Source organism: Catharus ustulatus, chromosome 6 (assembly GCF_009819885.2).
Source record: "Catharus ustulatus isolate bCatUst1 chromosome 6, bCatUst1.pri.v2, whole genome shotgun sequence".
Lineage (NCBI taxonomy): Eukaryota > Metazoa > Chordata > Aves > Passeriformes > Turdidae > Catharus > Catharus ustulatus.
This window is the reverse complement of record NC_046226.1, coordinates 11,207,817-11,230,334: the sequence shown is the minus strand read 5'-3', so window position 1 is coordinate 11,230,334 and position 22,518 is coordinate 11,207,817. Positions and strand designations below refer to the sequence as shown.

The following is a 22,518-nucleotide window of genomic DNA, read 5'->3' as shown; positions in this document are numbered from 1 at the left end:
AACTTATACTCCTAAATTCAGCATTTATCTCTGTCACATAGTTAAAGTGAGTTTTCTATTTGTGGTCCCTGAACTGCAGGTATTGTTCTCAGAATAGGTCAGGGAAATTGAGGAGATACATTCATGAAGCTGTTTTATCAAAAACTTTAAGAACACAGCTCTTGATTGCTTATTTACTGAACAAAATAGGGCTTGTTTAGTTTTGTTATGTATCCAGTTTTCACATCTTGAGTGATCTTTAAAGGACTCATGGTTTTTGTTGCAGTTGTTGTTTAATGTTTTTTACTTAAACAAATAAAATATAAAGTACCAAATAACTGAAAATTTAAAGTCAAATGTGTTTCTTAGCATGGCCCCACTGAGTTTTAACCTTGTTAAACTATTAGCATTGTAATAGCTTCCTTAAAAAACATTAGCATAAATTCAAATAAAGGTTTTTAACATTTTTACTTGTTTGCATTTCCAGTGAAATGCAAGCTTTGGAACCAGTGTGCATAACTCTTGGTGATCAGCAGACGTTGTGGGCTTTGGATATCCATGGCAATCTCTGGTTCAGAACTGGTATAGTTTCAAAGAAACCACAAGGAGATGATAACCATTGGTGGCAAGTAGGCATTTTTTTTATTTTGTTTTCAGTTTAGTCTTTTACCTTGGGTTGATCGTTTGTGTTGTCTTCTCACAAGATTCTAAGAAAAAATTCAATTAATCGCTTTGTATTTTATAGTACACTTTATTCAATATATTAAAACTTCTCTGTGGCTATGGCTGAAATCCCCTTTTTGTGTCTGCTATAAGGAGGGGAGGAAAACCATCCATGGTCATCCAGAGCAGCATTGCAGAAGCTTTCAAGAGCACAAGAAATGCTCAGCCTGGTCACAGGACATGCTGTTGAGGCAGAGCATCAAGTCTGACTGCTGAACGCAGCCTCTTCTCTTGTCTTCCAGTGGCCATCATTTTACTTAGCTAGAGAATAAATAATAAGTCACCATTTGAAGAATGTGTTTCACATTTTTCCATTCAGTTGAGGTTTCTTTGAGCCATGTGGAGATGCTTGCTTCAGCCACAGTTCATGTGGGTGAAACCAGCTCAGTTAGTGCAAATACTGTCTGGTAACGAGTAGGAATTCCTGGCTCTGGTTTCTCCAGCTTTTCTTGTTTTCTCCAGAGAGAGGGGTGGGGAAGAAGAGAGTACAAAAATAGTCTTATAGGAAATTTGTTTGCCTACCTTAGTTACAAGAATTTTGGTCTATGTGCATGCATAATCCCTTTTTGCATGTGGGCATCATGAGTAGCTTGACTTTGAGATTATTGGTGAACTATTGCCATTATTGCTGCTCTTATTGTGCTCTTAGGCATTGTGATCCTTTCTAGGAGTATCCCACAGTGTTGCCAGCCTAGCTGTCCATGACAGAACTTGGGCAATTGCTTATTTAGACCTCCTTCTGCACTGTGAATTAAAATGTCCATAAGGCAGTTGCAAAAGAGTCTTGCATGCAAGGTTTTGTCGTGTGATTTGAATTGCTACACTGTGCAAATTTCTCTCTTCCTTTGGGAAATTGGGAATTCACCTCTTAGTTTGCAGAGTTTGGCATATTTTTAGAGGGAGACATCCTAAAATAAAGGGCTATCTTAAAATGCAGAAATGCAGATTTCTAAATGGATTGTTGGATAGAAGGGAGTTGTAAGCTGGCATTTCATACTGATTGTGGCTTATTAGCAATATAATTAATCAAAATGTACCATTTTTATTTTTCCCTTCCTACACTTTGAATATTTCTAAAAAAACTTCTGGTGAAAGACTGTGCAGTTCACCCCACAGCTTAACCAATTATCAAGAGCACTTTTTTTTTTTTTCCCCCCAGGTAAGCATCACTGATTATGTAGTGTTTGACCAGTGCAGCCTGTTCCAGACCATAATCCAGGCAACTCACACGGTGGCAACAGCAGCTCAGGCACCTGTGGAGAAGGTGGCTGACAAGCTTCGGATGGCATTTTGGTCACAGCAGCTTCAGTGTCAGCCCAGCCTCCTCGGAGTTAATGGCAGTGGAGTCTGGATCTCCTCAGGCAAAAACGAATTCCATGTAGCAAAGGGAAACTTAATAGGTTGGTGTGCTTTTGCATCTTAATTTTTTGAAGTCAAGAATATTAAATAGAAGGAAATAACTAACTATAGCTTTGCACCACAGAAATTACCTATGGCAAGTCAGGGCACCTTTAACTTGTTTAAAAATGAAATTAAATTGTTCATTAGCATTTGGTCTTAAATACTTTCTCATTTAAAGGGAAATCTTTTTCATGGAAAAGTCATTTTCAGCCAGGGAACTGTGCACAAGTTACTGCTTTTAACACCCACATATGTCTCTTCTGTGGGATAAGAAGGCAATCTTAAGCTGCTGAACCTATTTTATCTTGCACAGTGGAGTCTGGCTCATGATCAGTGTGACTGCAAGACACTAATGGTACGGTTTTACAGTGCTAATAGAGGGATTATTTTACTTTTCTTGCTACAGTTCTCAAAATAGAATTCTGATGTGGTACATTTCTTTGTTTAGGTAAACAATAACAATGCATGTAGGGTATTGTTTAACCTCATCACCAAATTAGTCCCCTATTGAAGATCATGAATATTTTTCTTTATCCTCTTCTGCACTCCAGTTTTTTCTCTGTTTACATAGGTGTCGGGAGGAGGCTTCCCCCTCCCCTCAACACTTTCTTGAAAGATTTTCATAGAAAATCTTGTCTAAAATATATTTAATAATTGATTGCAATAGAATTTCTTCTAAATTTTAAATGACAAATTTAACAGAAAACTGAGTTTCCTATTAATACCACTTGTTCTTTCTTTCAAGGCACGTATTGGAATAATATTGTGCCTCGTGGTACCGCTTCTGCTACAAAATGGATTTTTGTATTGGCTTCCCCAGCTTCATCTAAAGAAGGTTGGTAAATCAACAGTGCAGGCATATAATATCTGATTTTTAAGCAGAGTGGAATTGATGGTGGAAGTAATTAAATACCTTGAATTACTTCAGGTTTTGGTTGTCTTTTCTGTTTGCAGGGATCCAAAGTAGTTGAAGTAGGGTGGAAGTATGTCTGTAAAACTACTGAAGATTAAAATAACGTATTATTCACTCTCACCTTTGGTGTGGAGCAGCACCCAACAGAGAAATGGGTCATCCTCAGGAGCAACAACTTCCTAAACTGCCAAAGCATGAATTGCCAGTCTTTGTAATTGAAAGTTTCAGAGCATGCTTTGCTGAAATGCCTGTATAACCAAGTGCTTCTCCTGTCAGTGCAGTTACTGCAGCAAAATTGCTCATTATTGGTAAAAGTGAGACCCTGTCAGGGAATTGAGCTGCTGGTTACAATAGTTAGCAATTGCATTATCTAAGTACAGTGGCTTTAGTGGCAAAAATGTGGTTTAGAGCTGAAAAAGAATGCTGCTTTTCAAAGGCTATTATCAAGGATAGAGAGCAAAAGAATAAAGAGAGGTGATAGTGCACTATTATATGTGTCTTCTCTCTATTAGTTCCTTTAAATTAAACATTTCTTCAAATGAGATCACTTACTACTTCCTTTATTTGAGAAATGGAGTATTTAAGTGCCTAAATAAGGGCTTAGGATGTGTATTTGTACTTCAAAGCCTTACCCTATGAACATAGCCAAGAAGCTTTAGTTTTGCCTTCAAATGTACTGATCATTTTTTTCAGAAAAAGTAGATGTGTAAGCTTTGTCAGAGTGGATTAGGAATTATTTTAATAACAGAAGTATCCTTTCCATAGGAAGCTTTTTGTGGCTGTGCCAAAGCAACAAGGATCTGTTTTGTGTCAGTGATCAGAATCCTCATTCTCGTCCATCTACGGTGCAGCTGCCGCCAGAGACTGAGATGGTGCACTACTCTGCCTGCCAGGATGCCATTTGGGGCTTGGATAGTCTTGGGCAGATATTTATCAGAACACTTTCCTCCAGCTGCCCAACAGGGATGCATTGGACAAAACTGGATCTCTCCCAGCTAGGTATGACATTTTTATTGAGTAGACTATCTGTTAGCACACCATATTTTCCAGAAGTATCTTTCAGTTTACTGGATTAAATAGTACCTATTGACAGGTGATTGTAAAACAGGAGCAGATGTGGCTTTCAAAGAGTGTTCTGTTTAGCTTTTCCTGGAGACAAGAAGTTTCCTGTTTACAAGATATTTTGTGTGTGTTCAGTGCATCTTGCAGTTGGTCAGTCTGAGGTGGCTGGGCCTGACACGGTGCTGTGTAGGGGCTCCAGCAGCTTTAACCAGGCTGGCTCGTGTACCTCAGTGCAGCCATGATCACCTGGTCTAGGGCACAAAGGTCTGAATTTTATGGTTAAACACATTTTTAGCAGAGTCATCAAAGCTTCCTGCCAAGGAAGAGTTGTGCTCCAAGAGCTGGATCATTCATGAGTGGTGCAGCTGACAGCACTCATGTTCAGATGTACAGTGATGTAATAATTCAGCATAATGCTTAGAATGTGATGCTGGTTAACTGCTCTTTTAATTTGCTTATGTGGTTGACTGTGATTTGCTCACTGAAATGTAGTCACAGTTTGGAGTTTGAGGTAATCAGGTTATTTGCCAACTTCACAAGTAAAATTCTAATCAGATTTATTTCTTTAATAGTCTGTTAGAACATTCTTGCATTCATGCTAATCTGCATTCCTGTTTCAAGTGAAGATAGAAGAAATTGAGACTATGCACCATTCTCTCACCATTTTGAAAATAATTCAACTGGTTTGCAGTTTCTCCATTTTTAATGGCAATATTCATGGCTGTTCATGACTTGTCTGAGAACAGACAAGCAATTTAACTTAAGGTTTAAGGAGAGGCAGACACAGCTGCCAGAGTTTAAGCTTCATTTACAGTTTTAGTGTATAGTTCATAATAATTGATGGAAAAATTCTAAAACATGTCTTTTAAAATTAACTTGTTTGTCATTGTACACCAGTTATTTTTCAGACCTGATGAATTGGTTCCAAACCACTCATCATATCATAGTTTAAACATTGATTGATGCCTTTTGCATTTACTGACCTACAGGATAGATTTGACCACTTTGTCCTTCTCATGTTCCTTAGTGTGGTTTGAAACTCTTCTCACAAACCACTGCTTTCCAGCAGTTTAGACAGTAACTGTTTAACTGAAAAAATAAGTAATTGATGGCCACTGTCTGAAAATCTCAAAAGAATTCATACAGGAAATCAGTGTAATTGGTGTTAGCTGACTGTAATACCTGGCCTGTGAACTTCAGCAGTTCAGAAATTCAACCTTTACATTCAACTGTTCCTGTCAGCTCTGTGGCACATGGTGGTGGCATAGAAGAGATTTGAGGTCAGGTAAAACTCAAACACTGCACTGTACCTGTCACTGTGGGTTAGCACTGAAATGTGAAAATGTTATAGGCATTTTTCCTCCATTTAATTGCATGTGGTACATCACTGCTTAACAAGTGCATATCCATGGCTATAATAGAAAAGCCTTTATTTGTTCTAACAGGGATGAAGAAATTGGAGAGCTATTGTTTCTGTTCAAGTGTATGTTTAGGTTTACTCCAGAAACATTAGGACTGTAACTGTGGAGGGCAGGCAGGGTGGGAGCAACTTCCTGTAAAATGCAGCTCAGAATTCAGTATGGAAGTGGTAGGGTTTGTCAGCATTAAGGTTGAAATACTTTTACTATGTTGATAGTATCTTGCCCTTTACATTATGTACTGGGAGTAGCATCCAGTAGATTATTTTGATTAGCATTCCACTATCACTATCAAGGTTTCTAAACACAGTAGAATGACCTTTAGGTTTTAACAATAAACAATGCTACTGGTTCATGCTACTTGCTCTGAAACAGTTGGTGAATATGGTTAACATGACCTTCTCCTAATATACAAAGAGTAAGTTGGAGCAGGGAGAAACCCCAAAACATTTTCATAAGGGCGGTGTTTTTGAATATCAAGTTGTACTGTAGATGTAAATAATATCAGCTATGCTGAGTAGGTGATATGTGATTCCATGTTTGAGTGCCTGATGCTTGTCTGGATCAGAACACTTCGACAGCTGAGCTATCATGTGACAAAGCCATTGCTTCAAGTCATACTTTATTAGAAGGAATAATGAGGTTTTTAGTAAGATCTGACTTTGCAGCTCATAGTCAAGCCTCTGTCTACATTAGAAAGTTGCTGTAGATGTTCTCATCCCTAGCAGTAGAAGTTCCTGTCATTTTGGGTTTTTTATGAAACTATCTGGTTAAAAGAAATTTTGGGATGAGATACATTGATTTCTATTCCTGTGATTCAGAAAGTTAAATAATTTTGGTTAATGAGATCTGTTTACCACTACAGATAATTAAAAGATAAAGCTGTGTTGTCCTATTGTTTCCTGTTCTTTTCCCCAGCAAGCCCTAACAATTGGGAATATTGCATTCTGCAGAAATAAATACTTTGAACTTGCACTCTGTGGGATAAAATTCAACATCCCTCTTTAAGGAATGCTGTATCTGATGCACTCTAGAAGGATTTGTTGCCAAATTTCATATCCCTGAAAACAGAACTGTTACCAAGAATGGGATATCCCAAGCAGCACTGGCATGTTCAGTTAACCACCAAGGTCTATTTTTAGTCTTTAATTTGGAGTCTGACCAGAGCATTCCTTCTGTAGTGGGTCTGTACTACTTGGGTCCCACTTTCTTTGGAACTTGTTTTCCATCACTTAGCTTTGTTTTGTCCAATATGGGGTGAAAGAAGGAAATCAAATATTAGATGCATTACATCACATGGCTATTTTAAAATGAATCTGAAGGAGTAAGACTTTCAGTAGACAGTTAGCTAGCAGTTCTTTTCAGTCTAAAATACCAGGTATGCATCTCTACTGTCTTTGCAGGAATCTAGAGTAATTCCAAACACAAACCGTGCCAAAATTCTAGTACACACTTATTTGGCAGCTTTGTTTTCATGGTCTTACAGGATTAAAATACTGCTGCACATTTGAGATTGCTATAATAAATATGTAGAGTGGGGAATATAAATCCATTTGAAAATCAGCTCCTTTATTTACAGATGTGACACTGGTATGTTAACACTGAAATGCATAACCCATATACTCTCATATTTTTGAAATGCTGGTGACGTTAGGAATGTTCTTTGCTGACTGTATTAGCAGATCAACACCTTTAAAAGTCTGCAAGCATGGCCAGCTACAGGCAAGAGTTCATGTTAGGTCATGTGAAAGTTTGTCTAGGCACTGGTAACATTTGTCACGGAATGGCTCCCTGCTTGAATTTGGTTATTGTAATAGCATGTTTATAATATACTTTAGAAATTGCACTCTGCTATGATTAAAACATTTCTTTTTAGATTTAGAAATTTCTCACATACGCCCTACCTGTTGGTTTTGTTCATTGTATCCAGCAATTTTTTTTATTCTCTCACAAGTTGTATTAACTTTTAATCGTTTTTATGTGACTGTGTTTAAAGCTCATTTAATACAATGAAGTCTGAATACAAGTTCTGATTATTAGCTGAATTTGAAAGGAAAATGCCAGGTTGCTAATGATCTCTTTGTTGTTAGGTGGTGTAAAGCTGATCAGCTTGACCTGTGGAAATCAGCATGTTTGGGCCTGTGACACCAATGGTGGCATTTATTTCCGTGTAGGAACTCAACCTCTTAACCCAAGTTTGATGCTTCCCGCGTGGATAATGATTGAGCCACCTATGCAGGTAAAATGTTGATTACAATTCTTTGTAACCCCATGATTTAGCTTTATGCTAAACAATTAAACAGTAATTTTAGAATTCATGAAAAGCAGTAGAGCCAGGTTTTATAGTGGAGTGTAGCACTGAGCTATGCCCTGAGTACCTTCTGTGTGCTAAGCATGAGTCTGGATGGGCAAACAGCACAGAGCAGAGGGTGTGGGAAGGCTCTGCTCAAGTGGCATGGTGCTGAAGTGTCTGCCTCCCTCTTACTTCATCCTCACCCTTGGGAGTCTGGGATGCTTGCTAGGGTGCTGTGCCTGAATTCAGGGACTTTCCTTGTCATGCAGTGCTTTGTAAGCCTGCAGTACAAATGCAGAATGGACAAACTTTATATCCTTCCTTTGGCCAGCTGGGAGGATCAGAGTTCAAAGAAGCCTCCTAAAGTAACCTGGAAGCATATTTGGAAAATACAGAAAACTGATAAAATCTGTTTCTCCAGTGTCTGTTTGTTGTTTGGTTTTTGGTTGTTTTCTTTTTTAATCTCTCCTTAAACCACAGTGCTTGCTTTCATTGCTGCTCTAATACTTTGCAAGTTAATCTATGAAATGGGAGTAGTTTCTATTGTGGGTTGGGAATGCTATAAAGAAGCTGACCTCTGACTACTGATTTCATTCTTTACTCCTTGGCATGAAATGGCTTGAACTGAACTGTCTGCTGATCTAGCACAGTAGCACTGGATGTGTTTGCATACTTGATTGACATTCTGTGATGTTACAGCATTTCTCTTAAAGATTTTGAAATGTGTGGTACTTTCAAAAGTACACATTAAGAAATAGGAGTAAATCTGTGGCAGTAGAGTTGCAATCATTTATTTGGTTTTTACATAATTTGCTTTTAGTTCTTATCTCTCATCAGCCAGTTGTTGGCTCGTGTATCTCAGGGTGTAACAGCAAAGAAGGGCAGGGGAACAGGGAAATGAAAACTGCAGATATGCATCCCATCAATTAGCACAGCACTGATTAGATGACGAGTTCTGTACAGGGAATGTGGTGCTTGAGAAATGGTACCTTGTTTTTGCAGAACAGCAGGGCAGATTGATAAATAGGTGCCAATATCAGTTGCAAAAAGGCCTTGGTTACAGTGCTTGTTCTTAGTGTGCTGAAAGTAGGTCTTTCAATGTAACACACTGTCCTTGCTAACAAGGGGGTAGGGCAGCAGGAAGAGGAGACTGAAGGTGTCAGTGATGTCTCCCATAAAGGCAGTATTCTTAAAAAAAAGGAGGAAAAGCATTCAATTTAAACCGAGTTTGCCAAGAGACAGAGAAACTTGTGTACTGTCTTCTTTCCAAAGGTCTATACAGGAAAATAACCCAAAAAGCTGTTTCTCCATGCTGATACTACTTTCTCTGTACTAAGTGATTCTCTACTCCTCCACTGAAGTAGAATAAACTACTTAATACAAAGGTGTTTACAAGAATTGGGATTTGCTGTGGCTCATGATTTGGCAGTGAGTTCCTTACGTAGAAAGTGGACAAGGTTGAAAATCAAATTATTTCCCATTATCTTATCAACAAAGCTGGGTGATGTTGCCTTCCAAAAATTATAACCTTCTGGTACCCAGAGCAGTGTCATTCCCTTTCCTGTTATCTTGCCAACTCCTGACATGGCAAATTTAATGAGTCAATATGAAGGGGCACGATTTCCATCATTGCTTGCAGAGAAGATGAAAACTTATGGGTTACATGCTTGTTTTGAGACAATTCCAGCATGTTAAAACAAGTCATTAAAGGAACAGCCATTCATGCTTTTGCAGAGGCTTAATGCAAAATGAGAAAATACATGAACTTTAAAAGTATTTCCAAATACTAACTTAGTATTTGGAAAACAAATATAACATGATGTCTGAAGAGTGAGCTATTGTCAATATTTGCTTATTAGGAACACCTTACTGTTCTGTCCCTTAATTGACTTTGACACATTTCATGCTGCTTTGCTCTTATGTTCAGAACAACAGAAATACTATAATAAGTATTTATGAATGATTCAGCCATTTTCTGTTTGAAGAAGGAAATCAAAATTGTTTTTCACTTGCTTCAAGTACAGGAGCACTCTCAAATAACGTAATTTAAAACCAACTATGGATATTTCATTCCCTAGTAAATGTCAGAGCCAATATGACTTGCCTATCCCAGATCTCATGACTCAGGAGCAGCTTGTGAGCAGCTGCAGGCTTTTATGGTGCCACTTATCCTTAAAGGAGTGCTGCAGTTGCACAGCATTCATCTTTGCCTAACTTCACAAAGGTATTCAGAGACTGCAGTTCTGATGAGATTTTGCTCATGCTAAAATGAGTGTATATAATTTAAATTCAGTCTTTTGCTCTGTGATGCTGGTTTTTTTTTCTTAAATCAAGACTGAGCCTGTTCTCATTTAGTCTTCCCTTGTACTTCCTTACTGAAGCATCTCTTGAGATGAGGAATAACATTATAAGTTCTCTGCCCTCCTTCTTTTTTTATTTTATCCAGTACTTCAGAAGTGGTTGATAACATCATTAGAGTATCTTGAGCAGTGGTAGTTTATATATAGCTGTTTTCTGTGATTCATCAATTTGGTTCTGCAGTCTTAAAAGTAAAATAATTATGTAGTTAAGCAGCTTTTTGGAAGCTGCTTCAAGGACATTGACAAAACTGATCAAAATGCTTTGATGAAATTATTTTAGACCAGGAAATAGAAAATGTTTTTCCATTCTGTTGTTAACATGCAGGATAAAACTATAATCTATTGTAACATGCCTCAAAAGACATAGACTAATTTAGATTATTAAAGAGTAGAGCTTAATCAAAAGGTCTTTAAATTGCTTTCAAAGGTCCCCCCAAGTTGAACTGTTTGAGAATAATTCTTTGAACATTTCAGCTTTGATTTCTAGTACCTTCTGAAAAAGATGCTGAGACAAATCTGATCATGAGAAACTCTTAACTTCCCACAGTTTAAAACTGGCCTTAAAAGCCTCCTTCTCAGATTTACATTAAGGCATCTATCAGATAAACAACTTTATCTGACAAAATTACAGGAAATAGAACAAATATTTGTAATGAGTGACTAATCATCTACTCATTGTAAATAATCAGCCTTTCTCTAAAAATAGAGACATTTTATTGTCAGTTCTTTAATTGCTGCTCTTTGCTCCTTTGTAACCAAATTTCATAGAGAACAGAATTGAAAAAGCAATGTTATTAAATCCAGAGGTCTGTTTAAATATCCACATAGCTTGTCTGAACTAAAAAGTACACGGGGTTTGTTTAAGGATACATTTGGCTACTGCCTTAAGCTTTCATTCCCAGAGTCTCAGCAGATGAACATTGCTTGACTTAGTTTTCCATAAAATTGTCACCTGCATTTTGTGTGTTTCAAGTTAGAGAAACTTTTGATTTATTGCTCTTCCCATAAACAGCCTAGTAATTGTGTCTTTGTACTTTAAGCTTGATATCATAGGTAAGAGAAATTCTTATAGGTAGCAGAAGTTCTCACTGATTTAGGAGGAGCTATTTTTTTCTTGCACAAGAATTCCAAAAAACTAAATTAAGTGTGTTCATGCTTTTACAGTAATTGAAAAATTATTAAAACTACAAATCAAATGGTAGTCTAAAAATACATTTAAAATTTAGGCAAATTATCTGTAATTCTGAAAAATCAATATAGGAGAAGTTTAACTTATTTTCAATACCTTACATTGAACATATTTCAAGAAACGGTAATCAGTTGGTTGTGCCTTAGAGATGAATGTTGACTTGTTAGAAATGGTTATCATCTTTGTTTTGTTTCCTTTATTTAGATAAAATTCTGCCTGTCTCGTAGAACAGTTAATGTGGATCTGGGGGCTCTATTCTGCATCTGCCTTGTTTTTGCATTTCTCAGTGAGATTCTGTTGTTATTAAGGCCAGTTCTGCATTAAGTGGTACTTAGAGGAGGAAGTGGTCAGCAGTCCTCAAGATCAGATTTTTCCATTAAGCTGAAATGTAGGAAGGGTTTGTTTGAAATTATCATTCAACTGAATATTTAGAGGAGAAGGAAATTTTTCTGTTGAAAACGCTTTATAACTTTTACTTCAGAATCATCTATACTCTTGAAATCTCTTCTTTCCAATGTAATAGCTACGTGCCTGTTCTTTCCAAAGGCAATGGTTTTCACTAGCACAGACCAACTTGGATTGCTCAACTTTTGCAAAGACATCTGAGTTACCATGAGTTCTGCTTTAGAGTGCTGAGATGAGATTCAGAGGATGCATCTTTTATTAACCAAAGTCTTCTTAGGTTGGAGAAGTAATACACACGTTAGGCTGGTTCTCTCTAGACCAGGCTAACTAGTCTGTTGTTATATATATTTTCATTCATGTGAGGCCTCTGAAGATATTAATAGGGAGAAGATTTTCCTGGAGGACTGCACTTCTCAAGATGATGTAGAGAAAAGCTGTTTGGCAGTAATAAGAGCAGCTGTCTCAAGGTGGGTTGCAAATAAGTGTAGGAGATCAAAACTTCTGCAGCTGTGTCTTTTGTTTAGCTGATTTAGAATGGCATAATATTTAAGTTCAAGTCTGTGCTTTTCTTCACAGGCATGCCTATCTTAAGTAATTGTAAGTTACATAAAAGGTGATTTTAGAGACTGAAAAAATGCAATTTCAGCATTTGTTCTGAAGTTGCCTCACACTGATTCCATTGCTGAGCATAGTGCTTATTATCTTCCTCCTTGTTGCTAGTTAAGAGAACTGCTGTCACTGTATTTCACTGTATTTTGCTGCTTTGGAGTTTTAGCCTTCTGATAGTTGATTTAAGGCACTGCTATCTCCGTGTTCAGAAAAGTGTGCATGTGGCCTGTCATGGGAGATAGCAGTTATCAGCACCAGAAGCTTCAGATCACAGAAAGTGCCCAAAGTGCAGTACACCCAGAAAATTCAGTAGGCAGTCCTCCCGTGTCCTTCTAAAACGTGATCTCAAGGTGGTGTATTTGCTTCTTGACAAGACTGGCTTACATTCAAAACAACAGTTGTGGGAAAGAGAGCCTTCAGTTTTCATAGTTCAGTTTGGTCATTACTTGGAGCTTCCCTCATACCTGCAACTCTTCCAATATTCCCATATTTTGGTTAGTTAACACAGGATTAGATACTTAATTATTCTTCAGAGAGAGGAAAAATTACATTTAATGTTCAATTGGGCTAATAAAGTAACCGCAGTTATCATTGTTTTGAGAGGTTTTCAGAATTATTCTATTCAAAAATAAAAACACCATGGTATAGAAATTAATGGGTAGAGGATGATCATCATGATTTAGCAGGTATGAGCTGTGGTTGCACAGAGTAAGGAGACATCCTGGGAAATCTGCTGGACACATCAGACCCCTTGCCCTTGAATTAGGAGCTTGAACGCCCCTCCTTATAACCCCTCCAAAAATGCTTTCTCTCCTTGGTAAGGTATTTAAGTTTCAGAAACTAAAGAAGGGCACTTTTCGGGCATAGGCTGTGTGAGAGGTTGTTTCACTGATGCTCATTAAAAGTGTGTTTATAAAAAAAAAAAAAAAAGCCTTTGTTACTCAGCTTTGCTTATACAAGGTTTTTATTACCTAGTGCTGAATTATGTTCTGTTTCCTGGGAATTTAAACTTAGTGTTTACTTAGTACACGTTTCTGTAAATAATTCTTACTCTCCTAACAGTTCAGTTCTTCCGTATGTTATTGAAAATACCTGTAGTGGTAATTATGGAGGGCTTATCTCCTGATTACAGTTTATAATCTTAGTTATAAAACAGTGTGACCAGAAGACACTTGGGCAAACCTGAGTAGGCCTGGAGTTTGTATGATCTCTAAAGTGGTTGCATGAAATTTAAATTATTTATTTTTTAATTGCTTCTAAGGATCAATTGTACTAAGTATTTTGAAAGTATTTTATGGTTCTGTTGAGAACATGTTGAGTAGTTGTATGGGTTTGGTTTGATCTTTTCTATGATTTGATACCATGTGTTGTTGTCTTTCCTATGTTTCTTCAAGAAAAAGAAATTGGAGTGAAAAATTTAGAGGTAACAGAAGGGAAAGGTCAAGGGATTTACTCCTTGGCTTTACTCTGTCTTCCAGATGGTGCTAGTCATAGACAAGAGGTAGCTCCTTGGTTGGAAATACCCAACTAAGGCCTTTGTCCCTTCTATTCACTAAAGGCAGAAAGTGGTGCAAAGGGTCCTGTTGTTCTGAGGCTTCTGAGGAAAATAATTCTCCAGTTTTACAGACAATAAAGTTATATTTTCCTGACAATTTAATGCCAGCTTTAAAGAATGTGTACATGTGGCATCAAGGAAGACCAAACATAGATTCATCTTTCCTGCTCCTGTATATTGCCTTGAACTTCTTTGCAGAGAAAAAAGCAACACTTAATTTAGCAAGCTAATGATGGAAGGGCTTTATAACCTTCATTTGAATGGACTGCAGAAAATAATGTGTAAATAGGCCTGTTATTGGGGGAGAGTATCTTTAAGTTGCATTCTTTGTTTGTTATCCTCGTTAAGAGGGTTTGGATGCTGTTATTCATGAAAATAGTCTAATTAGTCTGATACACTCATAATGCTCAAGAGTGTGAGAAGTATCTCTGATGTGACCTTCTTACAGCCTGGCTTGGACCAGCTGAAGGTTTCTGATTTTTCTTTTCAAGGCAAGGAGAACATTTGTGCTGAATGTAGCCACCAACCTGTTACAAAAAGGACGGGGCTCCGACAGAGTGATAATGTTATGTTTAGTCTTCCTTATCCTGGGTATTTGCAGCAGAACAGAGATAATGGAGGTTCACTGGTACATGGACTCTGTGCTCCTGAAAAGTGACGTGGAAAATGTTCTGGTACCTTTTTTGTGTGTGTGTGTTTGTCCTTTCTTCCTTGACAAGGAACTTTAACCATTTGGCTTCAACTGTGACCAATAAGACAAAACTTTTGAGTGGTACATAGGGGAGAGTGCGTGGGGAAATGTGTTAGTTTTTACTTTGGATTTTTTTTTTATACTATTGTGTAAGTTAAATTCTTACACTGAAACTTACTGCTCTGTGGTTTGCAGAAAGAAAGAAAGTAACTTGCACAAAATTATAAAGCTAATGGACAACTTGATAACCTAAATGTAATTAGCACAGACATTGTTTCTTGATATAATTTAACAGTTTGCCAGTTATGTGATTACTTCAAGTTTATTTCATTTTATCAACACTGTTTTCACCACAGACATGTGGCAAGCTGGTTTTCATTGTTTTTATTTGTAGTAGACAACAAATACATCCACAGCTCTTAGTATATTGCTTTAATGTTGAAAATGGCATGGTTGATAGTATTGCAGTCCATGGTCCTGGTGGGAAATTCTTCATATCAAAAGACAGAGTGACTGGGCTGTTTGTAGTCAAGGAACAAGACCAGAGATGGGGAATCTGCATTCAGATCTGACTGGCTAAAGCAGTCAGACTTGTGAGATTTTTAGAGTTTAGAAATGTTTGGCAACCCAAGTATAGAAAAAGAATGTTCTGCAATTTTTTAATCAAATAGCACTGGATCCATGAATGATCCGTAACAGGTTGATTTCTCACAGTGGTGATTACATTGTTGATAAATGTATACACAGAGTTTGGGGCATCAGAGCAGGAAGGCTGAGAGACTGCTGCAAAGTTCTTTAAAATTCCATATTCTCCAGTAAATTACAGATAGGACATGTTTCACACTCAAGGTTTATAAATGTTATGAATGCTGTTGGAAGTTAAACCAGCCGAGTAAAGGCTATGCTGAAATAATTTATCAATTTTCATGGTTATCAGTCTCTGAAATGTTATCAGCAGATTTATGAATTTGCAGAGGTCTCTCTTTAGTGCTATGAGAGAACTCTATTTAACCTTTAACTGCAGCTGTAGAGATTTTCTTGTTATGTAACTTATAAAATACTTAAAGCATGCTTATGGTAATTAAAACAGTGAAAATGGGAGATATCTGAGATAACATCAGCATGATTGTTCTAAGAAAATAGTACATTATGTCAAATAAAATTAATTTTATCCACCTTGCTGTGGTAGCCATGAGAATACCTTCTTGTTGTAGATGGCTGCTTTCTGGGTAAAAATAATCCAGAAGTCAAACCTTTGCAACAGGCTCTAAGAATTGCCTGTATTTGTGTCCAGTGGCTTGTCCCTGGTTTGTGCTGTATATAATGATGTCACTATGTGTTCTGTCAGTCGTGTCCTTTACTGGCTGTTCCACAGCAGATAGCTGGGGGGTAGAGGAATTGCCTGGATTCTTTGCAATAGGAATGGGAGGATTGTTTTATTGATGACAGGTTATCAGAAAGAGCTGAGTAACCTGAAGAAGGAAGAGAAGCTGGAAGTGAAATACCCAGAGAGGCAGGGAAACTTAAGGATGAAATGAGCTCACTTAGAAAAGCAGAGAATGAGAAGAATGTTTGGTCAAGCTTTTAAACACATTATTTTCAATTTGATGATTGCTGTTTGTTTCTTAGAAGTGTTGGTGGTGCAGAATAGGGTAGAAGTAATTGCTTTGATTACACTGGAGCCTGCAGTGGTATCAGGAGCAATTTAGCTGAGAATCATGCAATTCCTTTTTTGGCTCTCCTTTTGGGTGTTTTCTCTGCTTTTCTTAGCTTCCACTACCTGTAAATCTGTAATAATACTCAGGCTTAGGTAGTAGGTTTAAGCACTAAATCTACTACCTAGGTAGGTCTTTTTGGATGGAAATCCTCCTCCAGCTCTTTGTCAGAGGATTCTCTTCTGGACAAATGACAGTAGAAGAGAGGCATGGTATCATGACATAGGAGAGTAGGGAGCAAGGTGCCCAAATCCCAACAGTTCAGCAACAAAATCCCACCAAGGTGTCAGGCACAGTTTGGGATGGACCCTGGTTGGAACATGAAGTGTATTGCAGAGCATAGACTGACAGACTGTCAGCTTGTGGTGTGAAGGACATGGGGGAAAGGTGACAGAAAGTCCTGAATCTGGGAAAGATGTGGCTATTTAGAACATGGTAAGAAGGAGATTGGTGGTTGTTAAAAAATAAAATATAAAAAAAATATGAGAGGCAAAGGTCTCCTGTTCATCAGTGCTTCAGCCTCCACAAGCTCATGACTGCCTAGCTCCCTTGTGTGAAAACACGGGACTGCAGGAGCAGAAGTGTGATGAGGGATGTGATGGAGCAGAAAGCTGAAGCTGCACAGGAGTGAGGCACTGCCCCATGGCAGCAGTGGGGGGACGTGAGCAGGAACAACTGGGAAGTGAGAGCCAAGGTGGCTGTAGAAAGAAGCAAATAAAAAATGGAGAGGAGAAATGGAAACTGGGCAGGAGTAAGGATCACTCCCAGCAAAGGGGCAGAAAATCCAAATGAGGAAATTGTGTGGGGTTTGGGGACATTCTGTTTTTAGTGTGGTTTGGATGGGTTGCTCAGTAGATTTTGGGTATGTTTGGAGGTTTTTTGGAATGGTTTGTTTTGGGGTTGGGTTTTTTTTTTTTTGGTTGGTTGAGGTTTTTGTTCAAGACAAACTACCGATCTGAAAGTAGCTAAGCAGCTCTGTATTCTGTGTAGTCAGTGCTTTTCAAGACAATTAGTGGCTTTACTTTTAAGTGTTCAAACTGCAGCCACTTGTGAATTTACTGTGACCACAGGTAAATACTTGATCAAGCCTCTGCCAGCGGCAGGCTTCCAACAGAGGGCAAATACCTAATGAGAAGAAAAAGATGAGAAGATAGTCTGTTACGGGCCTTGAAACCTGAATAGACAGGATTGATTTGGTGATGCAAGTCAGACCTGGTTGTAGCTTGGTCAGACCTAAGTCAGCACCAGAATTTTAAAAGCAAAACCAAAGCAGGTAACTGTTATGTACACACAGAAGGCCCATCTGGGACTGGGTTGTGTGCTTATATATACATGCAGATCATGCTTTTGTATCCCTTGGTTTATACATACAGAGAGCTACTTGTTCTATTTAGCACTCTGGAAATTCAGTTTATCCCATGAGGCTAAAGCAGTGCTGCTTTGTGAGGAGATGGTGTATTTCAGACATCATACTGTGTTCTGAAATGCTTTTACTAGGCTGGTGTGGAGAAAAACTTTTTGATTTAATATCCATGTTTTATTCAAAGTACGTGTTTTGCAGGGTATTTGCAGTCATCCATCCTGATTGGATGATATATTTTGCTACAAAATCATGGTGTTACGTCAGTACCACTGATTTTGAACAGCAGTTAATGCAAATCTGTAGAAGCAGGTGGAGTAAGGACATGCCTGGGAGCAAAATGGGAAGTGTGTTTCACTTGTGTTTGCCAGTGGGTAGTGTTGGGGACCCTCTCCTGCAGGTATGGCTGCTCCAGTACTGCAGTGCTCTGCAGTGAGTTCCATGGCTCTATTCCTGTAGAAAGGAGTACAGGCAAGAAGGCAGATCATCCTGTCATTGCAAAGAGGAGACATTCACACTGTAGAAATGTACTGCTTTAGAATATGCTTTGAAATAAATTGCAGATTTAATAATGTTAGGAAAACTTCCTTTCAGGCAAGCAGAAAATACTACATTTTGTGCATTTCATTGGAAGAGTTCCCTCTTCAAACTTGCAGTTGAAACTCTGATTGGAATAGCAGTGGTTAAGCAAATACTAATATTAGACTTGAATACTGAACATGAAATATGAATATAATTATCAGTAATGATACTTTCATTCATGTTCCTTTTGTACTTACATAGGGCTTAAGTGCTTATAAAATTGATAATTTTGTGCAATAACGCATAAAATATCAGTTACATTTCTCCCTGTGTTTAGTATCTGGTAAATATTTTGCTTCTCTTGTGTGCTTCTGTGAAAAACAAATGCTTCAATAGTACAAAGATTCAGTAGTACAAAGTTTAAATACTGTGCTTAATTTTTATAGCCAGTAGGAATCAACTTGGTCAGCATTCATTCAAGTCCAAATGATCAGATGTTGTGGGCAATTGATAGCAAATGGAATGTCCACGTACGAGTTGGAATTACAGATGAAATGCCTGTAGGTACTGACTGGGAACATGTACCAGGTAAAAGTCAATGCATCAGTTCCTTGTTTCTGCCATTTTCTCGGTGGTTTTGTTTTGGTTTGGTTTTTTTCCTTGTTGCTTTTTAAATTGGATAGCAATCTTTTTTTTTTTTTTTTAAATCAAGTGTTTGATAAGGGTTATCTTTTACAGAGGACCTTCATTTTACTTAAAAGCACTGAGTAGTTAACTGGGAGAAATACGATTTTTTAAATGAATTTCTGGTTATTTCAGGCTGCTGCCACTCAATTAGTAAGTGGTACAGTTCCCTTTCAGTTAAAACTGAAGCAGAATTCCTAAGCAGTAGGGAGACTCTTGTGCTGTGCAGTTTTATATTTAATTGTGATACCACACAAGGTTTCTACCTAGATGTGGGTAACAGAAACTATTTTACACATCTTTCTACTAATCCTATGTGCTCGGTATGTTGTGGATTAGGTAATTACACTTTTGCCTTGCCTTTAAATAAAACTAAATTTTACTTATTTCCTTCTAAATAGCTATGCATTGATGCTGTCTGCTTTTTAAACATTTGTCACTGCATTAACTCATAGCACGTAGTTGCAGAGTCCTCTTGTGAAGAGGGGGCAAGAGTCCACAATCTCTGTGATGTTAAGACAAATTAAGATTGTAATTGTTGGCTTATTGCTCATGTGATAGTCACATACAGTGAGGGCTCCAAAAGCATGTTATGAAGGTCCTCTAATTGGATGTTGCTTGTGGCTGTGGCCACATAACAAATTATATCCATGCTGGGATAACCCTTATGGTCAATAGATGCAGGGAGTACCAAGTCTGCAGTTAAAAAGCTTTTTTGTTTACCAGTGCTTCATGTAAGATTATATAAAAACTATTATAGTCTTAATGTCTGCTCTCAAAGTACTTTCTGCAAATGTATTTAGTGTCTAGGAAAGCCTGATAATTCCCTCCTCATGTCCAATTCCCTGTAGGTTTGCAGGCTTGCCAGCTGGCTCTAAGCACCAGGACTGTGTGGGCACGCTGCCCCAACGGAGACGTCGCGCGCCGATACGGCATCACTGACAAGAATCCTGCGGGGGACTACTGGAAAAAGATTCCTGGGAATGTCTCACGTTTAACAGGCAAGTTGGTTCTGCATGACAGTCTGTCCAAAATATTGTGATGTCTGCTTTGAGTTCTACCTGATGGTGCTCAAGCTGACCATATGCAGGGAGAGCTGCACATACTGTGTTTCACCAAGGGTGTTTTTATCACATTAGTAAAAACCTTCTCTGGGTATAATTGGGAAAACAGATCCAAATATTATTTATTCAGTGTTTAGAATTGGAACCTGCTACTGTAATTTAAAAGATGGATAATTTATGCTTTGCAGTGACCCCTCTAGATGAGCTGTGGGCGATCAGTACTTCAGGATCTCTGCTCCAGCGCCTCACTAAGACCTTTAGCCATTCCCATAGTTTGCAGAAAAATAATGACACCTCTGTTCTGCTTCACCCTGATGATTTGGAAGATGAATGGGAAGTGATATGAAGTCTGTCAAGCTTGTGAAGCAGTGAAAAAAACAGGAGGACAATTTCTGTAATGTATGTACAGAATATTGGATCTAAAAGCCACTCATTGGACCTGTGATATTAGCACTTTTGTATTGGAAAACTGACCTGTTAAATAGCCCCCAAGCTGTGAGTTCTGATGTTTGTTGCATATCTTTTGGGAGACTCTTTAAGTGTGGCATACTGCAATTGTTATACCGTACTACTGTAGAAGCTCCTTTGGAACTATAACTCTTAAGTTAACCTTACTAGCAATGAAAGTGAGTACTTCACAACAGCATGCAACTAATGTACTGATTTTGAGAAGGAATTCTGTTGCATTAAATATTTCTCTACAGTGGAAACATTAAGCATTTCTCAATTTCTTCTTGTATTTGGAACTCCATACCATACTGATGGGATCACTCCCTGACTCTTGTACATATATTTAGAATTATTTTTCCTTGCAGCATGGAAGAAATTATGGTGAAGTATTTCTTAGTAAAATCTGAGAACATCATGATTACACAGTATTGTTGGAATGAACTGAGTTTGATCCATTTCCATATAAATAATTGCAATGCTATACTAACCTTCCATTTCCAGAAATTTTGTTCATAATTTGGGCTTCATTCACAAGGTAGAGGTTTGGATTACACCTAATATCAGGGGGACTTTTGCCCATTTCCATAGCCATCAGGAAGCTGACAGAGTTTTGGGGGTGAGTCCCAGTTTGGAATAACAAGAGGTCGCTTGTTGGGTTTGTAGTACAAAGCAGGAATGTACAAGGCAGCTTTCATAATTCCTGTTGTGCTGTATTTGTGCCTCCAGCCAGTGCTTTAACATTTGGACTCATATTGTTTTGAGTACCAAACTTAGATATATTAAGAATAAAATGGTAATTGATAGAATTACCTGTATATCCCATTAAAAATTGTGATATTGTGAGAAAATACTTAACAATATTCTGATTTTTAGCTATGTTAGCTAAATTTTGAAGTGTCTTATACTTAACAGATGTTGCAACAGAAGTATGTAATGAACTGGGAAGTAACCTAAGTTAATCATTGCAGTTTATTTTTCTTTATACTAAATCTTCTTTGAAAGATACCTCATCTTTTTTAAGCAATAGAACTGTAGATGAGAGAACCTGAGTTCAGTATGTAGGCGGAGGAGTTATTTTTTGTTTGTTCTAAGCTTATAAATCATCAGAGTGTTTTAAGCAGCTGCTAACCAATACTGTAAAAGAGCCAGCTTCAGGAAAGGCCAAGAGTTGAAAAGTGGGGATGTTTCTGTTTTCAGAACTTAACACAAATGGAAAAGGATGTGTTTTCTTTTTAACCTCTGTTCTCTTTCAGAATAGTTCATGCATGTACTGCACTGAACTTGGAACAAACATGGTGCAAGGTGAGAATGTGAATTGGTGGAGAGAGAACCAAGTTATGTCATTTTTTTTTTTTAGTAGCACTTTTGGTATTGGCTGTCAGTTCTCAGTCAAATCTCAGTCCTACAGGAAGGACAGATTTATTTCCCTTTTACAGATTATATGTTTGCTTCTTTGCTAGCTCATGTCTATACAGAGAATACCCCAGAGATTAATTTAGCCTGTCTGGAAGTGGATGGTAATGGAATCAGCTTGTGAAGTAACCCAGTCTGCTTTATGCAAGCATAGCTTGGTGTCTTGAAGACTCCAAAAAAGCTGAAATTCAGCTTAAAAATATGGAACTCCCAAGTCAATCACTTTGGAGAAAGGACCTAAGAAAGAACAACTTCCCTGTACCCTCCAAGCACCAGATGCTCGAGTACAGTGGCTTTATTTAATAGTGACACTTTTGTATTATGTTTTTCAAAGTCATCTTAGTAATGGTTTGAGCTTGCTAGTTGTTTATTTACTGTATAATACTGTTCCTTGCTATGGTTGTTAATATACAACAATTGGTGTCAGGAGCTCTTACAGACTACTTTTTAGGGTAGTTTCAACAAAATTAGGATGGGTTTTTTTACTTTTATTTCTGTATTTAGGTTTTTGGTTTTGTTTGTGCTTTAAGACAAGTGCAATAAATTAGATTTTTAAGAAATAAATTACTGTGGTAAGACTCATCTTTTTTTGTGATTTATAAGAGAATTCTCTATGTCTGACAATTGTGAAAGACTCTGCTTGTGAAATCCTTCTCTAATGTTCCCTCAGACAACACGGTAATGACAGTGTAAGGACCTGGATACTATGAAG

General features: G+C 37.7%; 1 protein-coding gene across 4 annotated transcripts in view; it reads left to right on the top strand.

Moving 5' to 3' along the window:
• TECPR2 (tectonin beta-propeller repeat containing 2) overlaps positions 1-22,039 on the top strand; it is a 41,280-nt gene extending 19,241 nt beyond the window's left edge. For all 4 annotated transcript variants that reach the window (XM_033063872.2, XM_033063874.2, XM_033063871.1 and 1 more), the window contains 8 exons: positions 467-608; positions 1,862-2,102; positions 2,849-2,938; positions 3,782-4,015; positions 7,587-7,735; positions 18,642-18,783; positions 19,731-19,880; positions 20,132-22,039. In XM_033063872.2, coding sequence (XP_032919763.1) covers positions 467-608; positions 1,862-2,102; positions 2,849-2,938; positions 3,782-4,015; positions 7,587-7,735; positions 18,642-18,783; positions 19,731-19,880; positions 20,132-20,289 — 1,306 coding nt within the window. In that variant the 3' untranslated portion in view covers positions 20,290-22,039. The remainder of the gene's footprint in view (positions 1-466; positions 609-1,861; positions 2,103-2,848; positions 2,939-3,781; positions 4,016-7,586; positions 7,736-18,641; positions 18,784-19,730; positions 19,881-20,131) is intronic.
• Positions 22,040-22,518: the final 479 nt, after the last annotated feature.